Here is a 15,565-nt window from a genome sequence, read left to right as displayed (position 1 = left end):
TACAGAGATTAATCACTCTATAATCAATACCTAATTTTAAAAAGAACTATATCATAAGACAGAGTATAGAAATATGCCGTTTTCCTTTGTATGTGAATTCTAGTTGATTCATGGTCTGAATATCCAGGACATTAGTCACCCTCTTCCTTCATCCCCTGCATGAATCCTCCATGAGTTAGATTGATATTATTATAGGTTCATTCCTTGTTGTTTATGGTATTAAAGCTATTTGATAAAGATAGAAACACTGACAGAGATTTAGGTGTGCAACATGTTATATATGCAAAAAGAGTAAACATCAAATATAGATCTGAGTTAAATAGCTTAAAGTGCATTGTTTATCATGCCTTACTTTATTGCTAATCTTACATATATTGCTCATCTAAAAGGGAACAGGCCTCACACATTCATAAATGGCCTACAAAGCAAGCTGCCGAATGAGGAATATTTAAACCCAGTATTCATAAAATAAGAAATAGAATTACAGAGTTGACAGAGACCATAGAACTGTCAGAGAAATAAATGCCAAACTGTCCCTGTTCAAAAATGAGATAGCTTAAGTAGCCTAGTTGCTCAAGCAATAGAGTCAGCCAGACCCATAGTTCTTCTGGATGGAGAGAGGGCTTTTTGGAAATAGTGTTCTTTGCTACAATCTAAGGAGGATGAGGGAAGAGAAGGCAGAAAAAGAAAATGGAAAGGTGATTTCAGGAAATTAAATCCTTCTGGTTCCAGAGCAGTATTTAAGCTACCATGCCACTGTCTGGCTTGAAAGATACCCAGTCAATCTCTCAGTCTCTGTCTCTGTCTCTGTCTCTGTTTCTCTCTCTCTCTGCCTCTGTCTCTCTGTGTCTCTCTCCCTCTCCCTCTCTCTCTCTTTCTGCATTTTGTGTCCCATTAGGCTTCAATGTTGCCACTTCCCAGAGTAATCATACAAGTTAATGCGTTGCTGGGAAAGAAGCATGTCTATTCTGTCTTGGGTACTTGTGTTTGTGTCTTTACCCTGTAGCTTAACAATGTATTCTCTGAAAAAATCCTCAAGTTTCCTTGCTGTACTGCTCTCCAGTGGGATTCATAGATGGGTTTTTAGGTAACTATAAATCCACTGATAAGGGAAGTGAAATTTACTTTTCAGTCCACAGCCTGCATTAAACCATCAAGGTTTATGAAGGGAACCACCAGGAACACCTATGAAAAGAGGGTGGGCAGAGGATGCACTTTCAGAAAGGAAAGCCCAATAGACCTAGAAAAAGGACTGTCCATTATGAGCAGCGGCAATATCACAGAAACGCTCACAGTGGGAGGAAGTAATGTGGTGTTAAGATTGGGCCAATGACACATTTCTCTTATGTCTTTCCATCAACTGCCCAAATGGAGCTACCAACTGACTCCTGCTCATCCTTTCCTGAGACACAACGACTCCCTGACTCACTGTTCTCATGCTTGATGGGGGCCTTCAGAATACCATATGCTGCTGCAGAGCTGCTAGCAACAAAAATGAACAAATATGCTTTCACCAGCTTATTTTGAAAGAATTCCTGAAAGAAATGATTTTTCTTTTTAGCTAGCTTTGACCCTGGTATGCAGACAGGGATTGTCTTGAATTTCTGATCATCTTGCCTACACCTCCTGAGAACTATGGTTGTAGGCGCGGAGCCACACTCTGTTGATGTATTCATGGGAATGGAAACTAGACTATCGGCATCCTAGGCAAGTAGTTGACTGAGGTACAGCCACAGGCCAGATTTCCACGATTCCTCATCTCTCTGGAATGTTGCATATATAAAGGGAATGAAGGGAGCTCGCACTGATGAACTAATAATGCTCAGGCACAGGTGTCTCTACTCTTTGGTTAAAGGACACTATGAAAAGGGTGAAACCCTTGATGGGGTATGTCAGTGTCTACTGCTCTGCTGAAGATGCTACTGAGGTTCTTCAACAAAGCTGAAGAGCTGCAGGTAGGCTTTGGCCAGGAGAAGCTGTGGAACCAAACAGGCAGAGGCGATATGACCACTATATCAGAGAGGGCTTTGTGCCCAACCATAAGACCAACGTTGGCTGCCCCTCAGCTAGTTACATGCTAAGGGAAATGCCACAGAATCATATTTTCACCTTCTACATGATTATTTAAGGAATTCATTTTCTATTGTACAAATGGGGTGGAGGCCTTCCACACACTGAACAGCAAGAAGTTTGCCATTAATTCTGAACTAAAAGTACATTTATATTTTATATGATAATATAAATCATGAATTCTTTGTGTGGTATCTTCATGCATTCCACGATGCATGTGTGGAGTTCAGAGAACATCCAGGGCTATAGGAGGCCCATCTCCCACCATGCTTGAGACAGGGTCTCTCATTCACCAGTCTGCACTAGATGAGCTAGTCAGTTTGGGGGTTTCCCCTGTCTCTGCCTCCCGTCCGTCTGGAGCTTTGGTCTTATGAAGTGCTACTGTGCTAAGTTTAAAGTGCTGGGGTTCAGACTCTGGTCCTCATGACTGTGTATCAAGCATTCTACCCACTGTGCCATCTCCCCAGCCCATAAAGCGGAAATTCTAGATTTCCCTTCAACTCGATCAAGGCCCAAGATAAGCATTGGGCTGTGGATGCAGGGCTTTAGGTCATGGGACTTTCTGAACTGCCTGTCTTATTCCTGGCTCTAGCCTTCAATGGCAGTCTTCCAAGGAGAGAATGGAGCCAGGTAACAAATATTTCAAGGGAAGAATATGTCCTCAGACTTTGAAATAAAGATGGCATGATGCAGGGCAAACCTCTTAACGTCAAAAGGCAGGATGTAATGACTTGGATATTTTATTTTGACTTTACATGCGGTGTTAAAAACCCAAAGTACATATTATTTACACATCCACAATACAAGTTTACAAGATATCTATACACGTTAAAGTACTCTATAAAACAGTATAGAGCCACTTCACTTTAGGGTTATTTTTTTTTTTATGCCGTACCATTAAAAAAGATACAATCTGTGTTTACCTTTGCACAAATGGATAAAGCATTTAAAATTAAATTAACAGAATAGAGACTAGAATCCATGTTAGAAATTTCAACATAAATACTGATAGAACTCACAGTACAAACTCTAAGGCAGCACAATGTTACAAAATGTTATTGGGGGGGTCACACAGAGTTACCACGCTGGGATTAATATTGGTAAGGTAAATGCAAACAACGTTGTTGGTGGCAGATGTGTAGTGCTTACTGTTGGTTGGTTTAATTGATTATTAAACTGTAATATTTTTAGTTGCAAAGCGGAAGTATTTCCAGCTTTGGAGTTTCCAAGAAGATCACAGGGAATCATTTTTCTATAGAAAAGAATGTTCTTGAAGGAAAAGATCAACCGCGTCAATATTCTACATCCTGTATAAAAATGATCTGGTGTTTTATACCCCATCCTCCCCATAAGTAATGCCTATCATTGTCACTGTCCCAAGATATCGCCTGAACTCTGCCTGACTGGCTCAGGAGCCCTCCTCGGCTGTGGACATTTCTAGATTAGGTTGGGTAAATGACTGGGTGATGTGCAGTGGGTTCACCAAAGCTCTCAGTAGGCTACACACCTTCAGCCATCAGTGGGCTCTGCCAAGCTACATAGAAATGACTCTAGACATGGTTTCCGCAGGTGCCACGTTCCCTGGGAACCCTCTTCTGACTTTACATTCTCAGAACAGCAGGGGTGGAATGTTTATCATGGCAAGGGTGGGTGCTGCTTCTGATCCTGGAGGGAGGGGGGGCGGCATTGTTCAACAACAAATCGCTCTAGGTTGCTTTATGACTGTATAAGAGGTCTTCAGGTGCTGGCTGCAAAACATTTACAAGTGGCACACGGGAAATGGTGCTCTGTAGTGGAAACACTCAACAGACTGCGGGACTTCTACCACTCGCGTGAATAAGGCACAAAATGCACAGATCCAGGTAAACTCACATGTGGTATTTACAGTTCACTGTCATTGCCTGCATGACTCGGGAGAAAAATCCTCACGGAACACAACACGGAGGAGGGAGGATCACTGAGAGCGTTACAGACCCTCCCTGCTAAGCCAAGTGTAATTCCTTCTGTCCTTCTCTGTCTGTCTCTTCCTTTTGTCCTACTTTTGGTTTCTCTTTCGCCTTAGGGGGTGGGGGTAGGAGGAGTTAAAAGAGGAAAATTTTTACTGTATGGAAAATAAAATAACACAATCGAAATAAATGCCTGTAAGCGTGTCCAAGGTTGAGTAGCGTGCCTCAGGCTTTGATTCACAGTGGACAGGTAAATGTTACTACTGAATACTGGTAGATACATCAAGGATACCTCTTAATTTCTCTAACTTCTTAAGCTGGCAAGGCTGGAATAGGCGTTCTGATGGATAGCAGCACAAAATTACTTAGAACGCTTAAATGTTCTGACACTGGGTACCACATAGGTTATGTTAATCACTTGACAGTCAAAGAAGCCTTGACTATTCCTTATAGGAGCTGAACATGATGGACCCGTGTAGGAGGATGCTAGTTCTTGTTCAGTCATGCCCTACTGTAAACAACCCCAAAGTACAAAAGATGCAATGGGCACCTAAATCAATCCTAAAGGGTAAGTCTCTCTCTCTCTCTCTCTCTCTCTCTCTCTCTCTTTCTCTGTCTCTCTCTCTCTCTCTCTCACACACACACACACACACGAACACTCACTTACACACTCGCACACCCCTCTCTTAACACAGTTTGTTGGTGGCATTGGAAAAAAAAAAACCAAACAGTGCCACACTCGGGAAAAAAAAATGCTACAGTTTGGGTCAAAGATTGAATTTTCAGCAAACTGCTTGGTAATCTCCAAGCTCATTTTGTTTTGAGACATTCCCATCTTTCCATTTTGACATTTGTGCAAGAGGCAAGGTGAATGCATACATATTAAAATGTTCACATTTAATGGGAAGACCACACAGAATGGCAGTCTACGTTGAACCCATTTTCAAGTATTTGTTCAATCTTCTGAGTACGGTATCAGCTCTTTATACTGGTGAAGGGAGCCCTTCCAGGCTACACATCCCTTCAGCTTCAAACGAAAGAAATGGAATGAGCAGGATCTCCCTTTGTTTCCGGCAAGTACACAGAAGGCTTGCTGTAGTAGCTACATGTGGCAAGTTCTGGTGTTACCAAAGTGACAGAGTTTCTTTGGCTACTTGTTTCTCTTAAAATACAAGCAGGTATCTTGTCTGAAGGTACCCTCACAGCTTCCTCGCAACAGCAGGGACAGGATAAAGCCACACAGGAAGAGCACACTTGAGGCCTAGTAAGTGTATTTGTTCAGTGGTCTGACGGATGTGGTTTGAGGGACAAAGGAAGGCTTTGGTGGCACATCAGGTTTTAAGGATGGTGTCCTCTTTAGTCCCGTCCTGGGTAGGGTGCCATTACTGGTGTAGCTGCTCTGTCTGGAGAGGGAGGGCTGCAGATGAACACTCACCGGTGTCCCCTGAATATAGTCCACCTTTGCCCCTGTTGGGGTGGCCATATATCCTCCACGGTTCATACTCGGTTGTCTAGATAACAAAACACCATTTGGTGAGTTTAAGTTTTTAGGCACAGCAGATATAGAGTGCCTCTGGGAGGAATTTTTGTGATAACCCCTTTGTCTTTCCAGAGAAGTCATTGGGACCCCAGGAGTGGTGGGGACATCTACTCTCTTGGTTGGACTATTTCTGGGGAGTGTTGAAGGAGGGGAGTATAGAGATGCCTCCCGGTTAGGGACCTTGGGTGGGACCTCAGACATTGGTCCCACTGGGTCCAGCATGAGGGTTTGATGGGCCATATGGATTTCTCCCATGATGGCTTTGGGGTTACTGTTTGGGTCATTTAGATGCTTCAAGAGATCGTTGAGGGTATTTCTGGAATCCACAGAACGTCGGTGCTCCCTCTTACTGGATGACTTTGTAAGAGGGTGATCAATGTTCTGCAGCTTCTTTTCAGCTTTGTGGGCATTGGAGTTTGAGAAGGATGTATTGTAGTCGTGAGTGGCGTTCGGAAGAACAATGGCACTGGGGATATGCCCGTGACTTAATGGGGAATGGGGTGGAGGACTCGAAGGAAAAAACTGGGGGTGTTCTTTCCTTGAAGCTCCATGGCTGTGGGCCTTCTCAGAGTGGCTCTTCATGGCCTGCAGGGTCTTCTGGTGGAGTACGGGTGTGGATTCTGGTGTGGGCAGTGCAGCCAGCTCTGGAGGCTGGCCTCGATGGTCCATGGCCATGGATTTTGTATCCGTGTTAGGTGGCAGCTCCTTCCGACTGGTCAGCAGGTTGCTGTAGAGTTTAGGAGAATCAATGTTCTGCTGGTATTCCTTGACAGGACTGTCAAAGAGACCATTGAGCTTGGCAAAGCTTCCGCTGGAGTCTGTGCAGGATTGGGCAGATTCTGCGTCTTTGTGGATCTTCCTGTTCTTCCGAACAAACATGTCACGATAACAGTATACAGCCACTCCTGCAATGAACGCACCCAAAACAAAGGCGGCAAACACACAGGTGATGAGGACATTCATATGGACCATCTGGTTGGAATCTCCAGACTGGACTTCCCACCGCACGCCTGCAACAGACATGTGAAGACTTTGAACGAAGTGCTTTTAAAACAATATTAAATATAAATCTTATACTGAATCAATACTACCTTCAAACTCTATGCCTAGCTTACAAGAGCAAGGGGATAACCAGCTTTCACCATCTTCCACCCCCCTGAAATCACAATAAGATTTCCAGAAACATGTTTGCTTGCTGTACAAGTTCTTGGTATAGACTTCTCTCTCCTTTTACCCAGTCTCTTAAGCAGTTGTTAGGAATTTTAAGTTTCTATCTAAAAAGCAGAGTTAGAACAGGTCAGAAAACATGTACCTTATGATGCTTGCCTAATTCTTAAACCAGGATTAAAAAGAGTTGCTGCTGGGGTTAAAGAAACGCCTGAATTAACAAAAACACACATCACGCTCAAATCGCTATGCTAATCCAGTTGTGTTAACTAGGACAGAGACGTAACTGGTCACAAACTAGAAGCAAGTACTTGGTCAGTGTTAAGTTCAAATGTACACCCGTGCGTTTGATTTCACATTCTGTTTTGAAATTTCATCTTGGGATGAAATATTCATGAAGTATCTACTATGTAAGAAGACTGGACAGTGTAAGAGAATAGTTGTCTATATATTAGTTCAAGAATTATCCTTAAATTATCTGGAGGCATTTGAGAAATACTTAAATTAGACCTAGAAAGTGAAGAGTAAGTTAGTTTGTAATTATTGGAAATTGTAATGCAACCATCTGACAATACAGTAGAGAAACGTTAGGTTAAGAGGTATTCAAGTCGGTTACATGTTATATATACAGCTAACTGAGTCAGAGGGACTGGGAAGGTTCTCTGGCATTCAGTTAGTAATAAGGCCCTTGAATGTTAGTTGCTTTCAGTCAGTTGTCAAAGCTGTGGAATTTAATGGTATTATGAAAGACCAGGAGAGAAAAGAACAAAGAAATGGTATTACTGAAGAAATCAAAGCAGAAATAATGATTATAAAATTGTTTGCAATGAAAATATAAACAAAACAAAAAACAAAATCAACAGAAGTAAATCATAAATGACAAGGCAGTGCCATAAGAACTGGCTGGAAACCTGATACCGTAGCTTATACACAAAGGGACAGAGTATTAAATCTTAGAAACAAATTGATCATACAGCTTTTAAACTTTACCTATTATGGGCTGAACGTAGTAATTACAGACAAGTACTATGTTGTACTTTGTCACTTGTGGCATTTGGACAACTTGTCACCCTGCATATCCTTTCCATAGTATATCTGCAGATGAAGCTAAGAAAGGCCTGAGGCAGCGTCCTAGAGACAATATTTGGTAACAGGTATTTGTCATCTGCGAGCTTTTGTCCTTTGATATTGAGAGGGTGACCCTTAGAATCCTCTGATATTCAGCAGGCTCTCAGTTGGCATCTGCAGGCAGAACCCAGCACAGATTAGATTGTCTGAGTGGCTGTCTCAGGAGCCATGTCGTGGGCAGGAATGCACTTAGACTTAAACCACAGGAGAGGAAAGTCACTGTGGCCAGCGGGACTGCAGCTCCACTTAGTTTCACCTCTGAGAGCTGGGCTAGGGATCAGGTTTCCATGCAGTCGGAGATGAAGTGCCTGGCCAGGCCTTACCCTTCGGGATACCTGATATAGTATCAGTAAAATCAGAAGTGTTTGGGTCATCTTGAACTACAAATTTCCGGGAGCTCGTCAGTTTAGGTCTCCAGGTATCAATCACTTTAGATGTAATTTCTGGGCTACTTGCCACAGTGGTAACAGAAGATGAGGGTGCCTCCATGTCTGTGGTGGCAAACAGATGACCATTAACATGGCTCTCTTCAAGAAGACTTTTCTGATTGCTTCCTTGCATTTGAAAGTCAAAGTACATGTTCTCAGAAACTCTGTCCTAGAAATTTGTAAAAGTCCCCTTGAAGGAATGAGACCACATGCTTTTTCTTTTAAGAGAAGAGTTAAAAACTACAAGTTGACAATGAAGATACATTATGCAGATTTCCAAAGTAAAAGACACATGAAATGTTCCTACTGAAGCCTTCTCGTGAAAATGGAACGCAAGCCCTAACTTGGGCTGACTCTGGCTCTCTCCAGCTAGCTCTCTTGGAATCGTTTCATTTATTTGTTGCGTGTCATGTACAGAGGACCTCTGTGAATGGCTGGGGTCTTTATGCCCTTTCCTTCCCTGGAGAAGCTATAATGGAATTACATTTAGAAAATACCTGGTCAGGTCCAAGTAAACACTTGGGTCTTGGACCTGATAAACCTGCTCTGTCTAAGAGGCCACCACTCTGCTTCCCCAAGGCCTCTGTCCATTTGTAGGTTTCTCAGTGCCCTGAGAGCCTCTATCCACAGTGCAGCACAAATCTTGCTGTGTTCTTCAAAATGCCTGGGGAGTTTCTTCCAAAGAGTTAGCAATAACTCATGCACAAGCAATGGTATTTATACACTGAATAAGGATGTCGGGATACATGAGCTAGGTCATCCTTTTCTCCCCCCTGAGGGATGAAACGGAGGTGAACCCTAAACATAGAATGGGCAGAAGAACAACTGAACCTTTCCGTGTCTACTGTGAGCTTTAACCTGGTAGATCTCCATGAACATATAAGCATATGCTTTTAGACACGGTACGGACTGATCCAATAGTTACAGGAAGAGACTACTCAACAAACACAGACAGATGTGCATGGAGAGCCCACTGTATATCTTTGAAAAATCAAAATCCAGCTTCATTCAACTGAAGCTAGCTTCTTTCACACCACTGAGAACACACCATTCAGAGATTCCTGGGACTGCCACAAAACATCCAAAAAAGATCTTTAGAACTTAAAAATACACATTTTTGAAAATGCGTATTGTTCATTCCTTGTTCGTATGAAAGGTGGGGAGAGAAGGGGAAAATTATGCAATTCTGTCATCCATGGGATATAGATGGCCAGAGGGAGCATTCACAATGCAAAGGGTCGAGAGAAGGAAGCTGGGCGGCTGGCGTGCAATTGAAATGCAGAATATGTCAACCCATTGGACTTTCCTTAAGGATGTGCCTTGGTCAATGATGAACCATTCCATGCTACACACGGGTGGAGGGCTGAGTAAGAAAACATCTCTCAGGACCTTCAGAGGGTTATGAGTCAAAGCAGAAAAATGGAGGGCTGCCAAACTGCGCAAAAGGAGGGGGGAAGAGGGGCAGAAAATGCTGAACTGAAGGAAAGAAAAGACTGTTAATTCAAAAAAATTAAAAAAAACTAACCAGATGTTGGACCGCCAAATATTTTGTAATCTGGTGTAGTTGAAGTAGGCAAACTTTCTAAAGGGATCAAAGGAAGAAGTCATCAGTGAAGAGTAACGGAAAGAAAGCAAAAAAGTTCATGAACTCCAAGTAATAGAGAAAAGTCCAAAGAAAAGACTACAAACGAAAAGTCTACTGGTTACACTACCTTTCTCTAGATTGTTTACAAAAGTGCAAATGGCGAAGGAAAAGAAAAAACTCAGAATCTTGTCTAATGGACCCCCATGACCAAAGAGCTCAGCTTTTGCGAAGTTCACGTTAAATGCTAGGTGGTATGTGTCCCTAATCATTCTAAAGGCTGGTTGTAAAATAATGTTTGCGTGCAAATGTGGTCCAAAAGATGCAGTGGAGGGCAGGGAGGTGTCTGTCTTACCGTGGCAGTCCCCTAGGTGGGCCGTGTTGCCGTACTCCGTGTCCTGCTCATATCCTCCAGCGCTGTGGTTATGGAAAGCAAAGAAGTCTTCAGTTAACAGCCTTCATAGGGACAAGGGACAACCAGGACAGAGCCGAGAACACAGACTGGTTAGTGAGAGTAAACAGAGAGAGCGCACTAATGATTCAACACACTCGCCAAAGGAATTACTCCTTAGTTTTACTAGGGTGTCTAAGAGAGCAAAAATGTTCTCTCTTCACAATCTACTGCCCTCAAGGGTTGTGGTGTCTAAATCTCATTTCCCTCTCAAATTTTAGATCTTCTTTGTTAAAACTTTCCCCATACCAGAATAAGAAAGAAAAAGGGAAAAGAAAAGCAGTAAAACTGGGAATTTAATATTTTTGTTTTTAAGCTGTTGAGACCCTGAGAGAAAATGGCTAGGTGGTCCAGTGTACTTACAGCATCCCTAGGGTCACTCTCTCACAAACTCCCTGGCTTAACCAACCACAGTATGGGTCCCGTGATGCAATACAAGACCTGTAGAAAAACCAAACGAACCGTGATGCGGATTCTTCTCGTCAGCACAGGATATACCACTGACAGAACAGGAATGAACCGCGAAGGCTTACTTTTTACAGGATCCGTAGCGCTCGCAGCGGCTGAGGGGGATGCGGACCACGCAGCTAGAGAAGGCCACATATAAAGCATGATGATCCTTGTCCAGCTGTAATGAGACGACCTTTCTGTCCTCCTCGCTCTCGGCGCTGCACCTATTTGGTGGTTACATTTTGAAGACGTACACTGAAGTCAAGCCTGCACCAACTATACAAGAGGCATGATTTGGCAACCAACCAAACCAACTGCTTAATTTGAGAAATAATAATTATGGGATAGATAGCTCTATGTTTTTGGGTAGATGGTTACACTTCAAGCTGGACAAAGGGTCTTTAAAATTGCTTTCCTGGCTGAATGGGGTTGCAGCTGTGAAGGACTTGTTAGACTCTAGAAAACGAGAAAGGATGACATTCTAATGCGTTTAAATCCTCCCACGCTAGAGGCCTCCGGGTGCCTCATGTATTCAACTTCCCTCACTCACTCCTTATGTGTTTTAATTGTCCAAACTATCTTGCTAAACTCTGTGCGCATGCTTACGACCAACTGTGCCACATGCAGCATCCCAAAATAGATCTGCAAGGTAAGACAGTGCTGAAATGTTCTCATTTTTCACAGGTGAGGAACAAGGGATGCCGTTATTTTTAAACTCATCAGCTGTCCACCCTCCTGGCCCCAGTGGGCTTACAAAAACAAACAAGCCTGAGAAGCATTTCAATGGGGGAGGTAAATAATAAAGAAGAAATAAAACCCAAATGGAACCTGTAAAAAGCACTACTAATTTAGAAGTCTGAAAGAAAAATGGCCAGATGAGATACACGCCAGTCATTTTTTTTTTTTTTTTTTTTGAGTAGGGCTAAAGAGAGTTCTCCGAAAACATACTTACTTGGCTGGATTGTAAGCTTCAATCTCTTCGAGTAATACACTGTCATTCAAAGAGAAAGGGCTGGTCTTTGCCAAAACTTTAAGCACCACACCGGCTTCAGAGCCAACAAAGATGACTGTGTAGTTTTGGTATGGCCCCGCTGAACGGTCCACTTCGATGGCTGTCAACCTGTACCTAATGGCAGAAAGAGACAAGGTCAGATCAGGAAGCCTGTGACAGGAGAAAAGGGTAGAAGCAGATGACTGGTGGTCTCACCTGACCCGTGTCTTTGTGAACCAGGGCTCATCAGCAATGGGTGGGACAGCAGAGTCCATCAGCGGATGGGACTTGATGAAAGACAGCGTATCATCTGGAAAGTCAATGGAGGTCTTGTAAGCTTCCGCGAGGCCGTGTTTGGCACAGCAGCCAGGCCTGAAATGAAAAAAGCAACCTTCAATCATTCTTTCCCAGACTGGATTTAAGGAGTAGGCACACATTTTGGAAAGAAGGAAGGAGGGACCAAAAAACTAGAGCAGTAATGTCATTTCCCAGAATTCCATGGGTATTTACACAGCCACATGCACAGGGCATAACAGGATAACATTTTTTGGTTCTGTAGGGACTGCCTCAGAGGGATGCCCCGCTGGAGTAGGAGGTTGGATGACAGAGAGATAGACGATGGTTCCAATGTTCATGGGGGCAGGGAGGCTGTTCAATACAGAAACCTTCACCTCTTTTCTTTACCTTGGTTTTGGTACTTTATCTTCAGGAACCGCTGTCCAAACAGAGTCTGGGGTTTTCTGTTCTTTGAACCGCCCCTTGAACACTTTCTCAATGTCATCCATGCTGAAGGCACAGACTGCAGAACCAGGAATGCTGAAAAACAGATACAATCATGAGAAGGAGGCCGACAGTGGGTGCCAAGCCCAGTCCCCACAGGGAGCACGGAACCCTCATGGGGGGGGGACCAGGGTTTTGCTTGTTCTCACCTGTTGAGCTGTGTGGTGAAGACCCCAACCACAGTGGGGATGCCATTGATTTGGATTATGTCTGTTATAGACTGCAGCACATCGAAGTAGAAAAAGGAATCTCCAGGAACTGAGCAGTTAAGCCGAGCTTTTAGGAAGGAAGTCCAGTGTTTCTCCAGGACCCGCTGGGAGCCACCCATGTCGTTTTTACAAATTCGAGCCACTCGGGAATACACAGCCTGCCCAGAGACGAGAGAGAACCAAGCCATGAGACTGTTAGCACAGAAGAGGAGCACAACAAAATGCTGCCACTCAAGGGAGGGACACAAACAGAAACCAAAGCAAACAAAAGAAAATAGCTGTCTGGCTCAGAACAAGCCGCCTCCTCCCTGTACTGCCGCACAGGAAAAATGCTTGAAGAGTTGTTCTCACTCTGCCAAACATGCTCCCTGAGACCTGAGCTCTCTATCTTCCTGGCTAAATGAAAACCATGCCTGTGCTTCTGCCTCTAACTTTGTCAATTGCTTCTCATATTATTAATAAAATGCACAGTCCTTGAATGTGGTCATAGAAGAGTCTGCAATACTTAAGGAGCACATGGGCTTTTACAGAAACACTTCAAACTGAACAGGGGTTCCCGTTCTCCATTCTGCCTTTGACACTGGAAAGGATGAGACCATCAATGGCTTTCTAAAGAGTAAAAAAGGGCTCCACTTTCTATGGTGATAGAAATAAAAATATGAAAGCTTTTAAAAGCCCGAAGAGGCAGCTGTTCCCTCTCTGGGCATTGTGAGGTGTTTCCCAGCAGTTAGCTGTACTGTCAGCAACCCAGTTCCCTTACTCGCCCTTAAATGCACTGAAGTGAGCCCTCTGAAACAATAGAGGAGAGCACCCATCACTCTTCCCAAATGGGTGGGATTTCATTCAGTGCAAGTCCACAGGGCACACCAAACACATATACTTGCCTTGCCTAGGTTATTATGTTCCACGGCGATTTCTCTAAAGAAGAAATAGACATAGTTTCCATATTCTATGGCATGAAGGAAGTGTGGTTCTGAAAGAAGATTGAAAACAAACCATTCTTAAGGGATGATTCAATTAGTGTACGACCCCAACTGCCAGCTCTGTTGCATAACCACACTTGGAGCAGTGATTTTAAGGAGTCCCAATATGGGTGTGTTCAAGCTTCAAGGGCCTGTGTCTTTAAAGTCAGCTAATGGACTGTAAAAAAGAAAAAGGCCTGCAGGGACCAGAGCAAAGGGCTTTGTTTCAATAGATTTATTCATTAACCTATTTATCTAGGAAAGAAAATCTCATATTGAGAATTTTTTAAAACCCTTGATTTTCAGAATTTAATGAAGAAGATGACTTTATAAATATGAACTCAACGATTATCACTCATAAAGTTGCAGAATGGGTAGATGTGTACAGGAAGGCAGTACTGTGGTATGGGCGGGTAGTGCTGTAAGCATTTGGAGTTAAGACAATTTGACACATGAAGACAGGCGTCTAGTTTTTTACTTTTGTTTTGGCCACTTGCATAACTGCCTGGATGAACTTACTTCCCGACACGTCTACTAGCATGTTCATTGCCTGCCAATGTCGTATTTAATAAGAAAAACACCATGTGCTTATTCTAGATGAGCAAAGTTGTGCTCCGAACTTCCCGTTGGCCTTGGCTGCTGCTCCCAGTTAAGCCTTCTAACTCCCCCGCCAAACCCCAAGGCAACTCTCCTGTAGGCACCTTTGATCCATTTGGAATCATATTTTATTGTGCGAAGGGCAGATCCATCGCCCATGCTTCTGTAAATGACAGCATCACTGGCCAGGAAATCAGCCACTGTGGCAGAATAGAGTTTCCCATCTGAAACCAAAGTTATAATTTGGTAAAATAAGCATGATTACTTACGGTGTGTTAGCACAGCTACCCTCTGCAGTGTTTCACCTGGCACCATTTTCCTATGCAATAAACTACACCAGTGCTCACCCTCAACCTCTAACTGGCTGTCCTACAATATTACCTAATTTTACAGGTGAGAGATCTAAGCACCCCAAATTAAGCAATGTATTCAGGGTCAGAGGCTTAGTCAATAATAGAGCCACGTGTAAGAATACGTATACCATCACTGAGATACACCTGTTGTTTTTTCACGAATTCTTCTTAACAATTTGTTCATAGGCTTTAGCCTTTGAAATGATTATGCCAAGGTATATACCCAAGGTATGAGTTTTTTGTCTTCCTTTAAAGTCTCTTGCACCTTCAGTGCCATTAATCAGTGACAGTCAACACACTGTAGCTTCTTACCAGCAAAGAGAGCAACATTGGTTTGTCGGGCATCAAACGGGCATCGTGCCAGGCCGCTAATTTCTTCCCCATCATACTCCAAGGTACTCAACTACAAGAGAAAAAAAATAGCTTGTGTCCTGTTTGTTCAATGTACTTGTTTGAAGGTAATGCTTTATTTACATTGAAATTCTAGGTATTCTGTTTTATATTCTTTTATAATGGAGATAAGACAAAATTTCTGGGTTACAGCAGAGAAGGTTCAACTCTAATAGCATACATGGAGGAAATTATAGTCGAGGAGAAAAGAAATTCATCATATTAGCCATACTTACCCTATAGTATCTGCACATTGGGTTGAAAGCATTGGTGCCACAGACAAAAACCATCTCATCATTTCTTGGGACAAAGACTTTGATGAAGTTGTGGCATTCATCCTATAGGGAAAATAAGTGCATGGCGGTCAGACATCTCCTATGGTGATGTCATGGTGGCAAAACCACCAAGGAGGACTGTGGCAGGCACCCGTCCACTGCACTCACTTTATGCTTGCCTTTCATAGCACAGTTTTCTCGATCCTGCTGTCTGGACCTCCACGTCAGCTTCTAGATTAATCAAGT

General features: G+C 43.2%; 1 protein-coding gene across 19 annotated transcripts in view; it reads right to left on the bottom strand.

Annotated features, from left to right (window-relative positions):
* Positions 1-2,787: 2,787 nt before the first annotated feature.
* The window catches only part of Sema6d (semaphorin 6D), a 558,298-nt gene continuing 545,520 nt past the window's right edge, over positions 2,788-15,565 (bottom strand). For 7 of the 19 annotated variants that reach the window (XM_031371714.1, XM_031371719.1, XM_031371718.1 and 4 more), the window contains 15 exons: positions 15,488-15,550; positions 15,281-15,382; positions 14,967-15,057; positions 14,406-14,525; positions 13,627-13,715; positions 12,683-12,900; positions 12,438-12,569; positions 11,970-12,125; positions 11,715-11,888; positions 10,846-10,986; positions 10,676-10,753; positions 10,217-10,317; positions 9,805-9,861; positions 8,175-8,342; positions 2,788-6,566 (listed from right to left, as the gene is read on the bottom strand). In XM_031371714.1, the coding sequence (XP_031227574.1) occupies positions 5,278-6,566; positions 8,175-8,342; positions 9,805-9,861; positions 10,217-10,317; positions 10,676-10,753; positions 10,846-10,986; positions 11,715-11,888; positions 11,970-12,125; positions 12,438-12,569; positions 12,683-12,900; positions 13,627-13,715; positions 14,406-14,525; positions 14,967-15,057; positions 15,281-15,382; positions 15,488-15,550 (2,979 nt within the window). In that variant the 3' untranslated portion in view covers positions 2,788-5,277. The remainder of the gene's footprint in view (positions 6,567-8,174; positions 8,343-9,804; positions 9,862-10,216; positions 10,318-10,675; positions 10,754-10,845; positions 10,987-11,714; positions 11,889-11,969; positions 12,126-12,437; positions 12,570-12,682; positions 12,901-13,626; positions 13,716-14,405; positions 14,526-14,966; positions 15,058-15,280; positions 15,383-15,487; positions 15,551-15,565) is intronic. The other 12 variants (XM_031371723.1, XM_031371724.1, XM_031371729.1 and 9 more) reach the window with 9 other exon arrangements.

Source organism: Mastomys coucha, unplaced genomic scaffold (assembly GCF_008632895.1).
Source record: "Mastomys coucha isolate ucsf_1 unplaced genomic scaffold, UCSF_Mcou_1 pScaffold15, whole genome shotgun sequence".
NCBI lineage: Eukaryota > Metazoa > Chordata > Mammalia > Rodentia > Muridae > Mastomys > Mastomys coucha.
This window is presented reverse-complemented; position numbering and strand designations above follow the sequence as displayed.